The 22,058-nt window shown below is 40.1% G+C and overlaps 1 protein-coding gene across 8 annotated transcripts in view; it reads left to right on the top strand.

The window, feature by feature from the left end:
• SAMD12 (sterile alpha motif domain containing 12) overlaps nt 1–22,058 on the top strand; it is a 490,937-nt gene that overhangs the window by 266,420 nt on the left and 202,459 nt on the right. Inside the window, exon 5 of one of the 8 annotated variants that reach the window (XM_064384537.1) lies at nt 1,375–1,873. The exons of the other annotated variants lie outside the window; for them this stretch is intronic. Within the exon in view, the coding sequence (XP_064240607.1) occupies nt 1,375–1,382 (8 nt within the window). The 3' untranslated portion in view covers nt 1,383–1,873. Of the gene's footprint in view, nt 1–1,374; nt 1,874–22,058 lie in introns of those variants that run through there. 8 annotated transcript variants of the gene reach the window in all.

Raw genomic sequence — 22,058 nt, 5'->3', positions numbered from 1 at the left:
ATCATCATCTTATATTTCTAGTTCTTAGTCAAATTCAACAAGAAATGAAACTCACTGTATTCTTCATCAGACTGTAATTTGGCCAAGAGAGAAATGGGAAAAGGGAAATTTCAGAGTAGGAGACATTTGATATGCTCTTGTAGACATGATAGAGTTATATAGAAAGATTCCTTATCCACTGTTGGTGGGTTTCAAGTCTCTTATCAAAGACAGTGAAACGCTTTTAAGATTGTTATTTTAAGTTGTAGGCAAAATAGTTCCCAATAAATGTCAGTCTTAATTTCTTTTTTTTTTTTTTTAATGGAGTCTTGCTCTGACACCCAGGCTGGTACAATCTTCACTCACTGCAACCTCTGCTTCCCGGGTTCAAACAATTATTGTGCCTCAGCCTCCTGAGTAGCTGGGATTACAGGCACCTGCCACCATGCCCAGCTAATTTTTTTGTAGTTTTAGTAGAGATGGGGTTTCACAGTGTTGGCCGGGTTGTTCTCAAACTCCTGACCTCAGGTGATCTACCCACCTCAGCCTCCCAAAGTGCTGGGATTACAGGAGTGAACCACTGTACCTGGAATTTTAAAACTTTTTAATAAGAATTTGGTTTAGTGCTTTAAGCAAAGGGTACATACTGGTGAGCATGGACAATTTGTGTGAATATGTGTGTCTGCCACACAGTGGGTTTCAGAAAATTTGAATTAGGTTCCAATATTTAAAACCAGATTTCAACAATTTAAAATATAATTGTTTATTTTCTATTTTAAAAATTTAAACTATTTTCACACTGGACCTGTCATATACTGCATGTTCGTGCCCTCTCGAAATTGATACATCAAAACACTAATCCCAATGTGATGGCATTTGAAGGTGTGGCTTTTGGGAGGTGATTAGGTCTTGAAAACGGCACCCTCATGAATGGGATCAGTGCCCTTATAAAAGGGGTCCCAGAGAGCTCTCTCACTTGCTTTCCACTATGCAATGACACAAGGAGAGGTTGGCATCTGCAGCTCAGAAGACAGCTGGCACCAGAACCTGACCACACTGTCATCCTGATCCCAGACTTTCAGCCTCTTAAACAATGAAAAATAAATTTCTGTTGTTTATAAACCACCCAGTTTGTCTATGGTGCAGCCTGAACAGATTCAGACCAGGCCACAGTCACATAGTGCAATAATCTGGCGTATAGAGGTGCTCTCTTAGACTATGGCACATAGATGTTTGTGAATTATTTAACATTTATTTACTTGAGAGGTGGGGTCTAGGTTTGCTCCTCTGGGATCTGGGAAGGCTTGGTGTCTGCTCTTATCAGTGAAATACGAGAAGTGAGGCTAAGCTGGGCATGCACGGGCTCACTTTCTGTCTGTTGGGACATGTGTTCAGGACAGTGAGGCACCATGTCACAAGGCCAGCTACCCTGAGACCATCATGCTGTGAGAAGGTCAAGCCACAGGAAGAGGCCCTAGAGGGAGAAATAGCATGTAGAGAAAGACAGAAAGGTCAAGGAGCACTAAGGTGCCAGATGCACAAATGAAGAAGCCATTCATTCATCATCCCCATGAGGTGATGTCACAAGGATCAGAGATGAGCCACCCAGCTGAGCCCTTCAGAAATGCCCCACCCACAAAAATGTGAACAAAGTAAAATGATTGTTTTAAGCCACAACTTTAGAATAGATAACTGAAACAAGAGAATGTCTTTCCAGTGTGTTCTGTTCTGACCGCCGTTCCTTTCTCTGGCTTTATTTTAATTGTTTTACATCCTGACTCCTACAGGAATTTGGGTCATAATCTTTATTTAAATTGCAACCTAGAGAGCATGGAATTATGTAAACTTTTGGAAATAAAATTTTTTTTGAGACAGAATCTCACTCTGTCACCCAAGATGAAGTGCAGTGACACAGTCTTGGCTCACTGCAACTTCAGCCTCCTGAATTCAAGTGATTGTCCTGCCTCAGCCTCCCAAGCAGCTGGGATTACAGGCATGCAGCACCATGCCCCAGCTAATTTTTTATTTTTAGTAAAGATAGGGTTTCACCATGTTGGCCAGGCTGGTTTCAAGCTCCTGGCATCAAGTGATCTGTCCTCCTCAGCCTCCCAAAGTTCTGGGATTACAGGCATGAGCCACCACGCATGGCAGGGACTTAAAATATTAAAAATAATAATATATATACACATATATGTGTATGAATATGTACATGACAAAATTAAGTTGTAAGGGCAAGAATGATACAGAGAGCAAATGAAATGTCTACTTGAAATACTTTATCTCCATAGGCCCCTCGCTCAAAGTAAAGAGAGCATAAGATCAAGAATTTGTCACCCCTGGCAACTGGTTTTCTAATCTATATAAAAGCAGCTCCCATTCGTCTTTGACATGCATGAGTCTATGAATGAGACAGTTCAGCTTTTGCATTTTTTCTTAAGAGTGATATATTTGTGTATCTTGCAATGTTCTGTAAATTCATTCCATGGCAATACAGCCTGTGGGGCAAATGAAATGTCTACTTCTTTGTTGAAGCCTGTGCCTTATTCATCTTGGACCTCCAGCTCTCAGTAAATGTTTGTTGAATAAATGAATGAACAAATGAATGTGTGTTAGTCACCGAGGGTACAAAGACAAATGAGACATAGTCCCTGCCCTTGAGGAGCTCACAGTCTATTGAACACAGGCAGCAAATTAAATACTGGTCATGCCTCCTGGCTAGCACATTCTTTTATTCAGAAGCACCATTTCATCTGTGCTTGCCCTCTGTTCACACCTATACCCAGATGAGACTACAAGATGTGTGAAAATATGCCTTGGAGGAGCCCCGACCGGGGCAAGGGGCTGCAAACCACCTGCTCTGAAGAGACAGCCTCTCAGTGTTGAAGTGAGTTCATGAGAAGGAGGAAGAGAGGACAGCCCCATCGCAGCTGCAGGAACAGGGGCACAATTACTCAGAATCACCCTCAGGGACCCATCAGAAAAGCAAGAACAAAATCACTACCGCATCATTCCATCAGGCTGTGCTTGCACAGACTGCAGAAACGCCGTGAGGCCACTTGATCAGCACCACTCCTCAAAGCTGTGGCTACAGCCAGCAGATTCAGGACAGACACCAGAGTTTTGCTTCATTTTTTAAAAGAGATGTGAGGAAGGCCCTGATTTTAATCAGCCTGCTCCCCTCCTACCTACCCTCCCTATGCCTCCTCATACATTTCGAGGAATTGTCTTTGTTCCTTCTCTAGCAGGTTTGGCAGAATTTCAGCTTGTGCATTTTTCTTTCTCTCTTTCTCTCTCTTTCCTTTTCTTTCTTTTCTCTTTCTTTTTTAAGACAGGGTCTCACTCTGTGACTCAGTTTGGAGTGCAGTGGCACAATCATAGCTCACTACAGCCCTGACCTCCCCAGACTCAAGTGATCCTACTGCCGCAGCCTCCCAAGTAGCTGGGACTACAGGCATACACTACCAAGCCTGGCTAATTTTTTGTTTTCTATAAAGACAGCTTCTCCCTATGTTGCCCAGGATGGTCTCAAACTCCTGGTTGGGCTCAAATAATCCTCATGCCTCAGCCTCCCAAAATGCTGAGACTACAGGTGTGAGCCACTGTGCCTGGCCCTCTTTCTTTCTTTATGAGGTTGTTAGTGAAATAGGACAGAGCAAAAGCAAAGATGTTTGTTTAATCTTAGAGATAAGTGGCAGCTCATTCTTTATTCTTCCAGTGAGCTAGAGTATTAATGTCAATATACTGATATGATCCACATTTTACAGAGTGTTGATTAACATTAATTTGGGTGTTGGAAGATTTCTACTTGCGTATGTTAAATAACAAGAACATGAGGTTGTCAGGAAATTGTTAGGGAGGGATGCCTTTGCTGTCCCGTCAATTTCCAAGCAACAGGACTGTGTTCTATAGCCCTGGGAAGCCAAGCTATCGGTAAATGACTTTCTGTGTGCAAAGCAGAACTTGGTGAAATACTTAACCAGTAGTTAATTTGCTGCCTTTGCTGATAGACTCTGAACGCCTTCAAGTAGAAATCCCATAAGAAAAGGTAGAAACAACAGCAATGGCAACCAAACTCCTCTCTTCCTCATAGTCTAAAAGTTTATGAGCATCTTAATAGTTTGAGGAGAAAAAATTATCTATCAGGGTTCGTTTTCTTCTTTAATACATTGTTTTTTAGTCCACATTGGAATACAAAATTAAACATAAACTCACTGTCCTGGTAATTAGGCAAAGGGATAAAAATTGCTATTAAATAATTAGATAGCTGCAGAAACTATTAATAACAAGGGGTTATTAACTTGCACACCTTATGTAACTGACTGCGTGCTTCATTCACTTGTAGCTGAAGAGATCCACTTTCAAAAAGGGAAGAACTTACGTCTTTGGGAAAACATAACTTGTTTGCTAATCTTTGTTTCTGTCCTTTGAAGTTTCACAACCTTTCTTTGATCTGTAGAGTAGTTACACATTGTGCTTAGCTGTTGAATGTTTTCTGTGTGATCTGCTATCCTGATGATTTCAGTATATTTAAATCTGGAATCTTGTGGCCCAAGACTTCTATCTTTAGATAGGTGCTACATTATTAAGTGAGTAAAAGCTGTACAATAATCTCCCCTTATCTGTAGGGGATGCCTTCCAAGACCCCTGGCATCCCATGTATCGTATGCATGAATTCCTTTTTGTTTCTTCTCAGTTTAATGGATAGAAGGTTCTTTGTTACCATAGATCTTAACAACTTCAGCATACATTTTTTGTTGTTGTTTCCTTATTAAGTTGAGAACTTTCACTCTTTCACTTAAAGGAATCACTTTATGGCTTCTCTTTATGGCATATCCTAATTGCCAGCACCATTACTCTTGAGCTTTGGAGCAATAACTAAGTAAAATAAGAGTTACTTAAACAGAAACACTGAACCATCAGGACAGTCCACTTGAGAACCAAGATGGCTACTAAGGCAGGGAGTGTCTACGGTGTGGACACACGCTGAGTTTATGTCTGTCTTTGGGATGGTGCGTCAGAAGGCATAAGATGTTATCATGTCCTTTAGAATGGTATGCGACTTAAAACGAATTGTTCATTTCTGGAATATTTCATGTGATTATTTTCAAACTGAGATTGACCCTAGGTAACTAAAACTGCAGAAAGCAAAAATGTGGCTAAGGGGGCAGTACTGTATTGCCCACCCTGCCGGACAGGACTAGAAGGTAAAATAAAGAAAGCATGTCAAGACAGCATGCTTGGTCTCCCTGCTTTGGAGGGGTCTGAATCAATGAATACCTTAAAACCCAGGGCTTGTACAGGGACAGTGATAGGTAAAAGCAGAGCTGGCGTGTGAAATAGATGACTGGTTCCAAGCCAGCAATTGCTAGGACTTGCTTGGTTTGCATAGTCTTGTCCCTTAATCTAGAGCGTTGAAAATTTCAAATGGAGACAGTATGGGTAGAATTCCTGAAGCATAAGGCCCTTTCCTCCTCAACTTATGAAGTTAATTATGTCATGATAAAAATCATAGACCCAAAAGAAACTTTTAAAGGTTTTATTGTCCATGCTCCTGATTTTAGGTAAAACCATGTATGATCTATCCATAGAAGACAGCAATTGTGCCTATTATTAAGCTTTCAAGAAAAGGATCATATTTAGCTTTCTCTGATAATATATCCTGATGTTTGATTACCTTTTCTAGAAGGAAAATCCTGATATTGTTTTAGAGTTAGTCAGAGCTGGGTTCAGATGTTGTGATCATGTGACTATCATCAGATTACTGATGCCAAATCTTGCCAAATCTTAATGAACTAATTTGCAGCATGGGAGTAACATCTTACATCATGAGGTGGTTTTAAGGAGTAAAGAAAAACATGTGGGCTGGGTGTGGTGGCTCACGCCTGTAATCCCAGTACTTTGAGGCAAGCAGATTGCTTGAGCCCAGGAGTTAGAGCCAGCCTGGGCAACCCCATCTCTACAAAAATTAGCTGGGCTGGTGGCATATGGCTGTAGTCCCAGCTACTAGGGAGGCTGAGGTGATTGCTTGAGCCGAGGAGGTCAAGGCTGCACATAAGTGCAGTATCTGCCATAGAAAAGGCCCTCAATACATGTTACTTCCCTGTTCCTGTTTTACCTGACCTGACACCTCATATTGTGTTCCTAGTGCCAGAGGAAGAATATTCAATGGCTAACTATTCCCTAGGGTGGCAGATAGCAGAGCACAACTGAAAGATTCGGCACATACTTTAATGGGAAACTGGCTTGCCACCCTTGGAATAGCAAGATAAAAGGAGAAGGCATTTAGTATGTCACAGCAGGTTGTGGGAGAATCAGTAGTTCCTAAGAATCCTTTGCCAGGTACAATTTGATGTTGTACTTGGGACTCCGGACAAAGTAGCTTTATGTCCAGTCCCCTAAATAGTGAGGGAAGACAATTTCTTGGAAAGCTAACCTCAACTACTTTTCAGCATTCGTCAGGGTGGGGGTGGGGGCAGTGGGGAAACATGCTCCTAGTGGAAAGCTGCAAGCAATATACACAAATGGAAGAGAAGGGAAAGTCTGGATTTGTGGGTGAGTTGACGATAGCAGTCCTGGGTGAGCCACATTGGGAGCGTTGCACGGTAGGTAGAGGACCTTTAAGGTCTTGAATGTGTATCCAAACAGATGCAGGAAGTTCTTCCTTCAGTGGTAGCTGTACCTTCACCAGGGCTAGGATGTTTCTGGACACACAACTGCAGTGTGATGCAAAGACCTTCAACGTGACACAGGAGAACATATTTGAAAGAGATCTAGACTTGAAAACCAATCTCAATGAGCACAGTAAAGTTAACTGGGATTCTCACACCATATTTTTGGGAATGGGACTGGCTGACAGAATGTTAGAATAATTTTCAAATGTTACAAAGAGCAATGTTTGCAACTTCAGAAAAAGGGAAAACCGGGCATGGTGGCTCATGCCTGTAATCCAGCTCTGTGAGAGGCAGAGACAGGAGGATGGCTTGAGACCAGTTCAAGGCCAGCCTGGGCCACATGATGAATCCCTGTCTCTGCCAGAAATACAAAAATTAACTGGGCATGGTGGTGCATGCCAGTAGCCCCAGCTATTCTGGAGGCTGGGGTGGGAGGATTGCTTGAGCCTGGGAGATTGGGGCTGCAGTGAGCCATGATCACTCCACTGCACTCCAGCCTGAGTAACAGAATGAGACCCTGTCTCAAAAACAGAATAGAAAGGGAGGTTCCAAATGATGCTCAAATTATGGGAGGTGTGATTCCAATTTGAGAATAACTTCCTGACAATAAGAGTAATTTATTAAAAAGGAGGAGGGGGAGGGAGGAGATGGGAAGAAACAGGGAGGGGAAGGGGAAGAGGAAATTGTGGTGAATTTCCTACATATCTTGGATGCAAAGGCAGGCATCTGTTTACTACAAAATGAGCATAGTCATTCCTGAATATCAAAGACCTGGGTTTTGTCTTTCCATCATTGTTTCATGCACCAAAGACATATTGTGTACATAACTTATGCCAGGTACAATGTTGAGGTCTAGCGTGATAGGAATGACAGACACAGGCCAGGTACTCAAAGAGCTTACCGACTGGTACCTGATGCTCAATTACTGGTTGTTGAATAAATACGTAAATAGAGATGTGTAAACAGATAAATTAGAATACAATGACATAAGTATTAATAGCTTCTTCCATTTCTAACTTTGGGAATGCTTTGCAGATGTGCTGTTTGGGCTACATTTTGAAAGACAATTATTGGTTTGCAGGATGGGTACTGAAGGGATGGGACACACACACACAGACATACCCCACCACACACACACACACACACATATACACCAGATGGGCTATTTGGCCACTGAATACAGTGTGATTGGATTACAGGTTATATCATACAGGTTGAGAAGGTCAGTGATCACAGAGGAGGTTAGAGGAGAATGGAGTACATAAACCCTGGTTCTTTAGAATATCTCTTTAGCTCCTAGTGACTGACACTTTACTGTAAGTCAAATCCTTCTGTATTTAATACTCCTTTGACCTGTCCTGAAAATGGGACACTCCTTCTTGGCCTTAACTTGTAAGTTTAAAAAACAAAAGAATTGTTACTTATTCTAAAAGACAGGCGTTGGTGAAGAAATTCTTCAACTTGGAAATATTCAACATCAACGTCAGCTGTTTGTGAACATTCCTTCTTTTTCAGAAGTGACACACTTGGGATCATAATACAGAAAGCTGAGCAAGCCTGATGTTGGCTTCTACCCAGAGAGTGGTGGGACTTGGTGTAGGAGGTAGATAAAAAGGATTTTCAATACAGTTGAAGCCCCATAACACAGCAAACTTGTCACCGAACCCCTGTCAACTTATTTTGTTGCATAAAAATCTCAACTGTGCACAGGGAGGAGGTGATTGTTGGAAATCAGAAGTTTAGGGAACAAGCCTCCAGCAGACACTGGCTTTGAGAGCTTAGATTCTCTCCCATCAGGAAAAGAGTTGTGAGGGAAGGAGGGAGGGGGTGGGAGCTGGAGTAAATCAACTCAGAGGAGCCCTCCCTGCAATAACTATGTATGAGTACCTTCTGTTTTTCAGGCACTGTGCTAATGCTGGAAGGCAAATACCACACATTCCCTGCCCATAAGAGTCCCATGTTTCTGCCATGAGACAGACATTTCCTCAGGGAGACAAATGACTAAGCATGAGATAAATATGAGGTCACCAAAAGGGGTCCCTAGCTTCCCTTAAAAGGAGGAGGTTCAACAGTCAAGAAACAGCAGACTCCAAAACTGAGACTAAACAGGGAAAGCATTCCAGAGATGCTGGTGAGATTCAAGAAATGACTTGTTCCGTATGGCTGGAGTTTGAGTTTGTAATGGGGCAAGTATGAGGGGTGAGACTGAAGTAGAGAGAAAAGCAGAAAAGCATATGTTACTACGGTATTGGAATGTCAACAGTAAACCCTCACAGCCCTGCAAGGGATGATCCTTCAGCAGAGCACTCAGTGTCACATGGCTGTGAGCCCAGGCCCCAGGCCCTCTGCATGCACACACAGGCCATCATCCCAGGGCTCCTTCCTATCACTGCAATGCTTATGCTGAAAAAAGCAGGGACGAGGCCGGGCACGGTGGCTCACGCCTGTAATCCCAGCACTTTGGGAGGCCGAGGCGGGTGGATCACGAGGTCAGGAGATCAAGACCATCCTGGTCAACATGGTGAAACCCCGTCTCTACTAAAAATATAAAAATTAGCTGGGTATGGTGGTGCGTGCATGTAATCCCAGCTACTCAGGAGGCTGAGGCAGGAGAATTGCCTGAACCCAGGAGGCGGAGGTTGCGGTGAGCCGAGATGGCGCCATTGCACTCCAGCCTGGGTAACAAGAGCGAAACTTCGTCTCAAAAAAAAAAAAAAAAAAAAAAAGCAGGGACGAGCACAGTTGTAAAGAGCAATCAGTGTTGTGACTAAATAATGACACCTGGGCTTCCTGTTCTGGGAAATGAGTCAATTTAGCGAAACAAGTTGAATAATCACTGCCAATGCCAATCTCAGCCATGGTAGCAACACTGGTCATTTCTAGTTTTAGTGAGTGGCCTCGTGATCAGTGTTCATTCATACGAGTGAAGAAGAATTTTAGGTTTATGTTTTATTTTCAGTCACACACGTAATACAACATCATTGTCAGGGAATTAAATAGTTTTCCAAAAATAAAAAACCTAAAGTTACTCCAGACAGAAATGGCTTAATATTTTGGTGTTATACATGTTCAGTCTTTCAGAAGTACATATATTTACAAAAGCTATTATTTCTTCTCTCAGTTTACATTTGACTTTTTAATTTTTTTCCCTTTGTCCTCCTTTTTTTCTTTGAAGGGGGAGCTAGTTTTGCTCTATGGCCTGAGTTTGTTGTTTTTTTTTAAATTTCTTTCCCCCACCCCACCTGAGGAATTTGGAAGGTATGGTACCTGTCTTAAGTTCCTCTGATAGTTACTGTCAGATGTTTAATTAATACTAATGCATGTTTAAAATCTATGTTCTAAACCTTGGTTTCTGAAATTATGAATATTAAGGACAAACAATCTATTGATTCACCCCTGTGTACAAGTAAGAAATTACCATGCTGTCCTCCTTCAGCTCCCACACATACCACCCCAGCCTTCCAGTTTTTGTGATTCTAGTTTAAGATTGTTGTCCCAGTCTAGACGAACTGAATTATCGATTCTCATATGTGCGGACCTCTTCTTTCAAGAATAATGTTTACATTCTTCTTAGAAATTGTATTTTAAAATGCTTATATTCCTCTGTTTCCACACTCTTGGTTAGTCTCAGTTATCATGAAGGGCAGCAGCACTCTAGAGCCCTTCCCTGGCTGAAAATATCTTCTTGCTGCCTTCACTTATCATGGACAGCTTGGGCCAATAAAAAAATTCAGGAATCATAAAATCACCATTCTCCTTAAAAACCACTTAGACAAATGTCATTGACATCTTTGTCTTTCAGGGGCTCTATTTCTTTGTCCAAGATTTTGAGAAGTGTCTTTTTCTTACAGTTAATATTCAGTAGATCCAAGTGATTTTCTAATTTCAGTAAGTCTATAGTAAATCTTTTTAAACTAAAGATATTTTTTCATGTAAGGGAAATTTTCTTCCATATAAATTTTTGAAATGGTTTCTGTTGCCTTGGTTCTACTTGCTGCCTCGTCTACTTCCCTCATACATCTGCTGTGTTTACTATGACCATGTTCTTAGTCCATCTTTTTTTCTTTAATTATTTTCACTTGCCTTTTTCCTGCCTCTGAACTCTGGTGACTATCTCAAGTATGTTCTGACCTTGTGAGTTTCTAAACCAGATTAATGAGATAATTTAGCATCGTCTCAGGATATTTTTGCAAATACAGATTTCTTAGCTTGACCCAAGACTCACTGAATCAAAATTTCCTACATTTGACCCTAGGAATGTATATTTTCATGCATCTTTCCCTACCCTTCATATTTCTTCTTTTTTTCTATTTTCATACAGTCGGCAGGTACATGTGCAGGTTTCTTACACACATGTGTTGTGTAGTGGTGGAATCCAGGCTTTTAGTATACTTGTCCCCCAAATAGTGAACATTGTACCTAACAGGTAATTTTCCAACTCTCCCCTTCATATTTCTCATGATTATGACACTTAGGAAACCACTGTCCCACTTTTCTAGTTTAATCTGTTTCATTAAGGGATGATTTTCCTGTTTACTGCTTTTCATTCAGTTTTAATTTATGCAATGGAATTATCTGCTTGCTTATATTCCTTTTATGAGATACCTTTTTATCTCAATCTGTTGCCTCATTGCCTGCCTTTCTGCAAGTTTGTGTTTTGAATAATTACTTTGAGGCTACATTAAACCTTTGTATTTCTCTTCTGATAAATCTCTTCCAAAGTATTTGATTATATATATATAATCACACTTTAGGTTCTGGGGTACATGTGAAGAATATGCAAGATTGTTACATAGGTACATACATAGTAATGTGGTTTGCTGCCTCCATCCTCATCACCTATATCTGGCATCTCTCCCCATGTTATCCCTCCCCAACTCCCTACCCTCTGCTTTCCCTCTTCTAGTCCCCTCAACAGACCTGAGTGTGTGATGCTTGCCTCCCTGTGTCCATGTGTTCTCATTGTTCAACACCCACCTATGAGTGAGAACATGCAGTGTTTGATTTTCCGTTCTTGTGTCAGTTTGCTGAGAATGATGGATTCCAGATTCATCCATGTCCCTACAAAGGACACTAACTGATCCATTTTTGATGGCTGCATAGTATTCCATGGTGTATATGTACCACACTTTCCCTGTCCAGTCTATCATCGATGGGCATTTGGGTTGGTTCCAGGTCTTTGCTATTGTAAACAGTGCTGCAATGAACATACATGTGCATGTGTCTTTATAATAGAGCAATTTATAATCCTTTGGGTATATGGCCAGTAATGGGATTGCTGGATCAAATGGAATTTCTATTTCTAGGTCCTTGAGGAATCACCATACTGCCTTCCACAATGGTTGAACTAATTTACAATCCCACCAACAGTGTAAAAGTGTTCCTGTTTCTCCACATCCTCTCCAGCATCTGTTGTCTCCAGATTTTTTAATGATTGCTATTCTAACTGGCGTGAGATGGTATCTCAATGTGGTTTTGATTTGCATTTCTCTGATGACCAGTGATGATGAGTATTTTTTCATGTTTTTTGGCCTCATATACGTCTTCTTTTGTAAAGTGTCTGTTCATGTCCTTCACCCACTTTTGAATGGGTTTGTTTGTTTCTTGTAAATCTGTTTTAGTTCTTTGTAAGTTCTGGATATTAGCCCTTTGTCAGATGGGTAGATTGCAAATATTTGTTCCCATTCTGTTGGTTGCCAGTTCACTCTAATGATTGTTTCTTTTGCTGTGCAGAAGCTCTGGAGTTTAATTAGATCCCATTTGTCTATTTTGGCTTTTGTTGCCAATGCTTTTTGTGTTTTAGTCATGAAATCCTTGCCTATGCCTATGTCCTGAATGGTTTTGCAAGGTTTTCTTCTAGAGTTTTTATGGTGTTCAGTCTTATGTTTAAGTCTTTAATCCATCTGGAGTTAATTTTAGTATAAGGTGTCAGGAAGGAGTCCAGTTTCTACTTTCTGCACATGGCTAGCCAGTTTTCCCAACACCATTTATTAAACAGGGAATCCTTCCCCCATTGCTTGTTTTTGCCATGTTTTGTCAAAGATTGGATTGTTGTGAATATGTTGTGTTGCCTCCGAGGCTTCTGTTCTGTTCCATTGGTCTATATCTCTGTTTTGGTATCAGTACCATGCTGTTTTGGTTACTGTAGGCTTGTAATATACTTTGAAGTCAGGTAGTGTGATACCTCCAGCTTTGTTCCTTTTGCTTAGAATTGACTTGGCTATGCAGGCTCTCTTTTGGCTTCATATGAAGTTTAAAGTGGTTTTTTCCAGTTCTGGGAAGAGGGTCATAGATAGCTTGATAGGTAAAGCATTGAATCTATAAATTACTTTGGACAGTATGGCCATTTTCACAATATTGATTCTTCCTAACAATGAGCATGGAATCTTTTTCCATCTGTTTGTGTCCTCTCTCATTTCCTTGAGCAGTGGTTTGTAGTTCTCCTTGGAGAGGTCCTTTACATCCTTTGTTAGTTGTATTCCTAGGTATTTTATTCTCTTTGTAGCAATTGTGAATGGCAGTTCATTCTTGATTTGGTTCTCTTTAAGTCTGTTATTGGTGTATAGGAATGCTTGTGATTTCTGCACATTGATTTTGTATCCTGAGACTTTGCTGAAGTTGCTTATCAGTTTCAAGAGATTTTGGGCTGAGACGATGGGGTCTTCAAAATATTCAATCATGTTGTCTGCAAATAGGGACTGTTTGACTTCCCCTTTTCCTAATTGAATACCCTTTATTTCTTTTTCTTGCCTGATTGTTCTGGCTAGAACTTCCAATACTATATTGAATAAGAGTGGAGAGAGAGGGCATCCTTGTCTAGTGCCAGATTTCAAAGGGAATGCTTTCAGTTTTTGCCCATTCAGTATGATATTGGCTGTTGGTTTGTCATAAATAGCTTTTATTATTTGGAGATACATTCTGTCGATACCTAGTTTATTGAGAGTTTTTAGCATAAAGGGCTGTTGAATTTTGTCAAAGGCCTTCTCTGCATCTATTGAGATAATCATGTGGTTTTTGTCTTTGGTTCTGTTTATGTAGTGAATTACGTTTATAGACTTGCATACGTTGAACCAGCCTTGCATCCCTGGATGAAGCCTACTTGATTGTGATGGATAAGCTTTTTGATATGCTGTTGCAATCAGTTTGCCAGTATTTTATTGGAGATTTTTGCCTCTGTGTTATCATTGATATTGGCCTGAAGTTTTCTTTTCTTGTTGAGTCTCTGCCGGATTTTGGTATCAGAATGATGTTGGTCTCATAAAATGATTTGGGAAGCATTCCCACTTTTTGTATTGTTTGGAATAGTTTCAGAGGAGTGGTACCAGCTCCTCTTTGTGTATCTGATAGAATTCGTCTGTGAACCCATCTGGACCTGATTTTTTTTGGTTGGTAGGCTATTAATTGCTGCCTCAACTTCAGCCCTTGTTATTGATCTGTTCAGGGTTTTGACTTCTACCTGATTTAGGCTTGGGAGGGTGCAAGTGTCCAGGAATTTATCCATTTCTTCCAGGTTTACTGGTTTATGTGCATAGAGTTTTTTATAGTAATCTCTGATGGTAGTTTGTATTTCTGTGGAGTCTGTGGTGATATCCTCTTTATCATTTTTTATTGCATCTCTTTGATTATTCTCTCTTTTCTTTTTTATTAATCTGGCTAGTGGTCTATTTTGTTGATCTTTTCAAAAAACCAGCTCCTGGATTTATTAATTTTTTGAAGAGTTTTTTTGTGTCTCTATCTCCTTCAGTTCTGCTCTGATCTTAGTTATTTCTAGTCTTCTGCTAGTTTTTGAGTTTTTTTTTTATCTTGCTTCTCTAGGTCTTTCTATTTTGATGATAGGGTGTCGATTTTAGATATTTCCTTTCTTCTCATTTATTGCTATAAATTTTCCTCTAGACACTGCTTTGTATGTGTCCCAGAGATTCTGGTATGTTGTGTCTTCGTTCTCGATGGTTTTGAAAAGCATCTTTATTTCTGCCTTCATTTCATTGTTTATCCAATCAACATCCAAGAGCCAGTTGTTCAGTTTCCCTGAAGTTGTGCAGTTCTGAGTTAGTTTCTTAATCCTGAGTTCTAATATGATTGCACTGTGGTCTGAGAGACTGTTATGATTTCCATTCTTTTGCATTTGCTGAGGAGTGATTTATTTCCAATTATGTGGTCAATTTTAGAATAGGTGCGATGTGGTGCTGAGAAGAATGTATATTCTGTGGATTTGGGGTGGAGACTCCTATAAATGTCTATTAGGTTTTCTTGGTGCAGATCTGAGTTCAAGTCCTGGATATCCTTGTTAATTTTCTGTCTTGTTGATCTGTCTAATATTAACAGTGGAATGCTAAAGTCTTCCCTTATTATTGTGTGGGAGTCTAAGTCTCTTTGTAGGTCATTAAGAACTTGCTTTATGTATCTGGGTGCTCCCGTATTGGATGTGTATATATTTAGGATCGTTAGCTCTTCTTGTTGCATTGATCATTTTACCATTATGTAATGCCCTTCTTTGTCTCTTTTGATCTTTGTTGGTTTAAAGTCTATTTTATCAGAGGCAAGAATTGCAACTCCTGCTTTTCTTTGCTCTCCATTTGCTTGGTAAATCTTCCTCCATCCTTTTATTCTGAGTCTATGTGTATCCTTGCAGGTGAGATGGGTTTCCTGGATACAGCACACCGATGGGTTTTGACTTTTTATCCAGTTTGCCAGTCTTTGTATTTTGATTGGGGCATTTAGCCCATTTACATTTAAGGTTAATATTGTTATGTGTGAATTTGATCCTATCATTTTGATGCTAGCTGGATGTTTTGCCCATTAGTTAATGCACTTTTTTCATTGTGTTGATGGTCTTTACCATTTGGTATGTTTTTGGAGTGGCTGGTACTGCTTGTTCCTTTCTATATTTAGTGCTTCTTTCAGGAGCTCTTGTAAGGCAGGCCTGGTGGTGATGAAATCTCTGAGTAATTGCTTGTTCTTAAAGGATTTTAATTCTCCTTCACTTATGAAGCTTATTTTGGCTGGATATGATATTCTAGGTTGAAAGTTCTTTTCTTTAAGGATGTTGAATATTGGCCCCCAATCTCTTCTGGCTCGTAGGGTTTCTGCCAAGAGACTCACTGTGAGTCTGATGAGCTTCCTTTTGTGGGTAACCCGACCTTTCTCTCTGGCTGTCCTTAGCATTTTTTCCTTCATTTCAACCCTGGTGAGTCTGACAATTATGTGCCTTGAGGTTGCTCTCTTAAGGAATGTCTTTGTGGTGTTCTCTGTATTTCCTGGACTTGAATATTGGTCTGCCTTGTTAGGTTGGGAAAGTTCTCCTGGATAATATCCTGAAGAGTGTTTTCCAGCTTGGATTCATTCTCTCCGTCACATTCAGGTACACCTATCAAACGTAGATTAGGTCTTTTCTCATAATCCCATATTTCTTGGAGGGTTTGTTCATTTCTTTTTACTCTTTTCTCTCTAATCTTTCCTTCTCGTTTTATTTCATTGAGTTGATCTTCAATCTCTGATATCCTTTCTTCTGCTTGGTCAATTCTGCTATTGAAACTTGTGTATGGTTCACGAAGTTCTCCTGTTGTGTTTTTCAGCTTCGTCAATTCATTTATATTCTTCTCTAAGCTGTTTATTCTCGTTAGCATTTCATCAAACCTTTTTTCAAGGTTCTTAGTTTCTTTGCATTGGGTTAGAACATGTTCTTTCAGCTCAAAGAAGTTTGTTATTACACACCTTCTGAAGCCTGTTTCTGTCAATTCATCAGACTCATTCTCCATCCAGGCTTGATCCCTTGCTGGTGAGGAGTTGTGATCCCTTGCAGAAGGAGAAGCATTCTGTTTTTGGGGGCTTTCATCCTTTTTGTACTTGTTTCTTCCCATCTTTGTGTATTTATCTACCTTTAGTCTTTGTTGTTGGTGACTTTCGGATGCGGTCTCTGAGTGGATGTCCTTTTTGTTGATGGTGAAGTTATTTCTTTCTGTTTTTTAGTTTTCCTTCTAACAGTCAGGCCCCTCTGCTCTAGGACTGCTGGAGGTCCATTCCAGACCCTGCTTGCCTGAGGATCACCTGCAGTGGCCTCTGCGTTCTTGCTGGGAACTGCACTCCAGAGCTGTTCCTATTTGGCCGTCTTCTCTAGCAATCAGTATATGATTCTTTCATCTTTTGTATGTTATGTTTATTTCTCCCTTTGTGTTTAGGAACTTTTTTCATTCCATGTTGGGGACCTACTTTATAACTTACTCTTTAGTGGTGTCTTAGGTGACTTCTCTGTATTCCAGGCACTCTTAAGTTGTGATGTGTATTTACATAGTAAGTATGTATGTGTATTTACATAGTAAGTTTTGTCATTCAGCAGCCCAAGGAGTGTGGAGAAGAGTCACATCTGTGAGCAGCCCAGGCAGTAGAGCTTTGCTTTTGCATTTTTCTACATATCCAGGAACTCTTGCATCAGGACCCGTGTCTCCACATCTTATGTATACTTAATCCAATGTAGCTACGTCTCGTGTCTTATGTGAAATTAGCTAGAACGTACATGAGTTGGGACGATATCCTGTCTAGTTCCCCAGAATGGTGATTCTATTTCTTTAGGATTGGCCACATTGGTCACAACTGAGAGAAAAATCCCCATTTTCATGGGAATTTTGTGTAGTTGAGTCACATGCATTTTCTTCCCTACACTACACGTTACATGTTGTTGCATACAAGCGAATTCTTCTTCCTTCTGCAAACTGCCCTGGCCCCTGGATCTCAGTCCTTATTAATATTCCCATAGATATTGGAGGAAGTTCACAAAAAAAGTCAAGTAATAGCCAAAACTATACGTAAACCCATCATTCATTTGCAATTATGATGACATGAATTGTGCTATATCTGTGCATTGGAAGATAAAACCTAATTAGCCACATGCATCAATATGGATAAATGTTAAGAAGAAAGTTGAGCAGAAGAGTCAAATAATGGAAAACATGCCATAATGACCCATTCACATGAATTTCACAAACAGGCAAAGCCAGGCAGTATATTGTTTACACTAGAGATATATACTTAAGTGATAGAAGTGTTTGTTTTTTCACTGGATAATGAACACAAGTACAGCATAGTGATTACCATAGGTGAAGCGTGAAGGATGGGGATCAGGGAGATGCACTCCAGACCTTTGAAGATGCTACTAATGTTCTACTTCTTAAGGTCAGGAGCTTATGAACAGGTGTCTGTTTTACTGTGACTTTTCATAGTAATACTAATTTTTAAATGATTTTTAACTTAATTTTTGATATAGCTTAATTTCATTTATAATAATTTTAACCACAATTTTAATAACTCCTTTATATATATGATCATTTACAAGATGAAAAAAACTAAAAGAAAAATAAACTACGTAAGAGAAAAATTTGCCAAGACTGGCCACTCCCTGTCTCTTCTGTAGGCCACTCCACTGTGGCCTTAGATGACCTTATGTCCAAGATAGGAAAGGGGGTTCCGCAGAGTACCATGTTCCTTCCACACATGTGTGTTGCCCAACTTCCTCATTTAGTGATTTTTTTATACTTTTCCCAAATTTCTTCTACATAATCTTCAGTAAACCACAGTGCTACACTCTTAAGAGGTGACTTACATGTCTTTCCTCAGTTTGAAACTGTTTACATGGCATTTGATACAGGTTTCTTGATGCTTATAAAATTCCTTTATAAGCATTTTATATTTAAAATCTACTTTACCACTAAAAGAAGCTTTTTCTTATTCCTCCTCCTCTTGGGATTATTGAAGGTAGGAAGATGGGATGCTTGCTTGCATCTGAGATCTTCCCTTAGAAACGAAAAAGGTGGGTAGAGTTATAAACATGGCAATATGACCAGTGATATGACTATGAACAAGGAAGAGCATCATTTCGAGCAGTGCTGTGTGTGTGCCATCATACCAACAGATGAGAACAGTGATACTCAGTGAGTTCCATGACTTCTCACTTTTTTTTTTTTTTTTTTTTTGAGACAGAGTTTCGCTCTTGTTACCCAGGCTGGTGTGCAATGGCGCGATCTTGGCTCACCGCAACCTCCGCCTCCTGGGTTCAGGCAATTCTCCTGCCTCAGCCTCCCGAGTAGCTGGGATTACAGGCACACGCCACCACGCCCAGCTAATTTTTTGTATTTTCAGTAGAGACGGGGTTTCACCATGTTGACCAGGATGGTCTCAATCTCTTGACCTCGTGATCCACCTGCCTCGGCCTCCCAAAGTGCTGGGATTACAGGCTTGAGCCACCGCGCCCGACCCGACTTCTCACTCTTGATGTCAAGTTCAGAAGCTAAATTCAAACCCAGCCTGAGATCCACCCACTGTGCACTACAGCACACTGCCTGCTGCTTCAAGTATATGGTCACCTGAAGTTGAAGACACATTCAGTCATTCAGCATATATTTGTTGAGTACCTCCTATATGCTGGGCCTGGTGCTAAGGACACAGCAACTAACAACACATACCTTTTCACTCTTATCATCACACTTAAAATATAGAATAGAAAATAGGCATTAAAGAATTGCACAAATAATTATTAAATAACAGTTGTAAAGAAATTGCTCTATAATTGTACATAAGGAGGGAACCTAGATTGCCAGGTCATGGAAAGGATTTATTAATGAAGTGCCCAGTAATCTGAAACATAGTTGAAAAACTAGAAAAGCAGAGAAGTAGGAGAATAGCAGCATAATAGAGGGCACAGCCCGTAGGAAGAGCCCAGAGACTAGAATTAAGTTGGTCTGAAGAAATTAGCGGAAGTGCATAGTAAGGAAGGCCCAAGATGGGAAGCAATACAATTGGTAACATCTCATAAAGCTGCAATCAGGATTTTGGTTTCATCCTAAAAGTAAGGGCAAGCTTCTTTGGGGTTTAAAGAAGGGAGGAGGCATGGTCATGTCTGTTGGTTGTCTACTCAGAAGAGGTGAAGAGAGCAGACCATGTTATTCCTGAGCTAAGATATAATCAGGAATTATTGATATATGTGAACTGTCTGTTACATTGTTATATATTTGCTTATAAATATGTAGTATCTATAATAAGACTCTTTAAATGGGTGAAAATGTGTCACTCATAGTCTGCATTTTGAAGATGGAAAATAGATCTAGCAAACCTCAAAAGACATCCCTGGCATTCACAGCTTTTCAAGCTGAAGATTTGTCTTCTGAATGGGAGATGTCAGGACCTTGGTGCAAGCCCCATCAACCAGGCCATCTTTGCCAGTCAGATTTGCCCACCCTCCTGCCAAGGGGCCTTGAACCCTGAATACTACTTAAGATCTTCAAGGGGCCACAGATATGTGCCATATGTCAAAATAAGTAGGTCTTTATTTTGAATCAACATTTTTTTATTATAGATCCTTATTCCATGATCCGTTTAGAAGTTATTTTCAAGTATCAGAGAATTAATTTCAATGAAATTTCACTTGATTTCCTGCCGTCTTTCCACCCTTCCCCTGACATTTATTTATTTTTCTTCTATATAATGGGAGACTGCTAATTATTCTCCAGAACAATCCACATGGAGTAATGGTTTAATTGACACCTGTTTATGGGGCGTCTAAGGCATGGGGATACTATGTTTTATGCTTTGGGTGTGAATGATAAAGACAGATGAGTCAGGTTTTCTGCTTTCAGGAGGCCTTAAGCCTCAGAAGAGGAAATCAGAGCATCCCAAAGCGCTGTGATGAAGGGCTATGGAAATGGAGAATACATTCTGGATTTTCAGTAGCAAGAAAGAAACCAAGAGCACTTTCAATTACTTGGATCTCTGTCAGTAGGAATTATTTTTTTTAGGAGGTTGTTTTAAAAACAAAAACAAAAAAGCTGCAGGCCCATGCTCCTGAAAAATCAATCACATTACAATTCTGGGCAGTCCATTCTTGTATTCCCTATGTAATTCCCTCACCGAGTCCATCTTTTTAAACAAATCTCTGAAGTAGCAGTGCATCTATGGGGGATCTCTTGTGTTTATGTCAGCAGGCCCCTGCATGGTCACTTTACAGAAGGGACCAAAATAGCTATTTTCTAGTTGCTTTCAACATTAATTTGCTTCACTGTAAATGGGATGTAAAGCTGGCTTGTTAAGCTAATTATATCTAAGCGTTTATATTTTGCTGCTAAATGGAATCATGTAGAAGGCATCCACCTGCCCCCAAAGAATGAAAGATGTAGCCATAATAAGCATTTCTTAATTAGACAATGCACCTTGCTGTCTTTTATGGAGAGTGATTTATTAGGCCAGTTTTGCACCCCATTGCCATAAAGCATCTAACTAACCAGGGAAACATATATGGGTCCAGCAGGATTAAGTTGTGTTTGATACTAAGGACAAACCCCCAGATACCTTAAAGTAACAACTTATTAGTTGGGGAACTAGAGGGAGGATGGTGATCTCTAGGCATCAATTCTTGTACAGATTTATAAACTTTTAAATTCCTCACAGATACATAATCCTAAATAAGCTGAAATGGCTTTCTTTCCCTCTTCTTGGTATTTGTCATCCTACTGGAAATCTAAAGAAATGTAAGTCACTCAGTCATCAGAGCAGACATAGAGTATAACCAGGGATACACTTTGGGTGAAAAAATAGATAATCTTCCCCAAGCCTCCCCCTAACTTGTGACCCTGAGTTTTTGGCTCCTTTTAGGAGGTAACATTTCACTGCTTTCCCCTAAGTCATGGTAATTTTATGTCAATCCTGGTCCTGGAATGGTTGCTTCTGAGTTCCTTATGAGAAAACTTAGTCGTCATTTGCATTTTAGATCCCTGCAATGGATTGGCAGGCATTAGAGAGTTAATCCATCCTCTAGCGATAATTCATAAATATATGCATATATCCATCCAATTCGACAGTGTAGCAGGGTGCTATTATTAAGAAATTGAAGCACTAGGTGTGATTAAATAAGATCACACATTTCATTCTCTCTTTAATTTCACATCATTCTTCAGCAGCTGAATCCATGGGCTCCCGGCGTGAAGTCAGCCAGCACCATGCATTTTTAGTATGCTCAGCAGAGCACTGGCAAAATGTTTCCAAAGTAAGCCACCCTGCTGGGCTGTTGTGAGTCAAATCTGGTTTTTGCCTCCAAATTATTCAGTATTGCTAGACCCAGTTTATTAATCCATTCATCTCCCTAGAGAGTAAGACTTCTGGTACTTTTACATCATTGACGTTCAATTTCAGCTAAAAATACTTTCAAAAATAAAGAGGACTACAATCAAGGATAAAGAAACATTTAGGCTGTCAGGGTTCTGGGGTTGGGAGCAATGAGGAGATGGTGGACAAAGGGCACCCACTTTCAGTCATGATAAGATCTGGAAACCAAATGCACAGCATCATAACTATTGTTAATAATACTGCATGGTGTACTTGAAATTTGCTAAGAGAGATTGTAAATGTTCTTACCACACACACAAA

Source organism: Aotus nancymaae, unplaced genomic scaffold, assembly GCF_030222135.1.
Source record: "Aotus nancymaae isolate 86718 unplaced genomic scaffold, 86718_ANA_hifiasm-v0.15.2.pri h1tg000036l, whole genome shotgun sequence".
Lineage (NCBI taxonomy): Eukaryota > Metazoa > Chordata > Mammalia > Primates > Aotidae > Aotus > Aotus nancymaae.
Note: the sequence above shows the minus strand (reverse complement) of the source record. Positions and strands in the feature narration are given on the sequence as shown.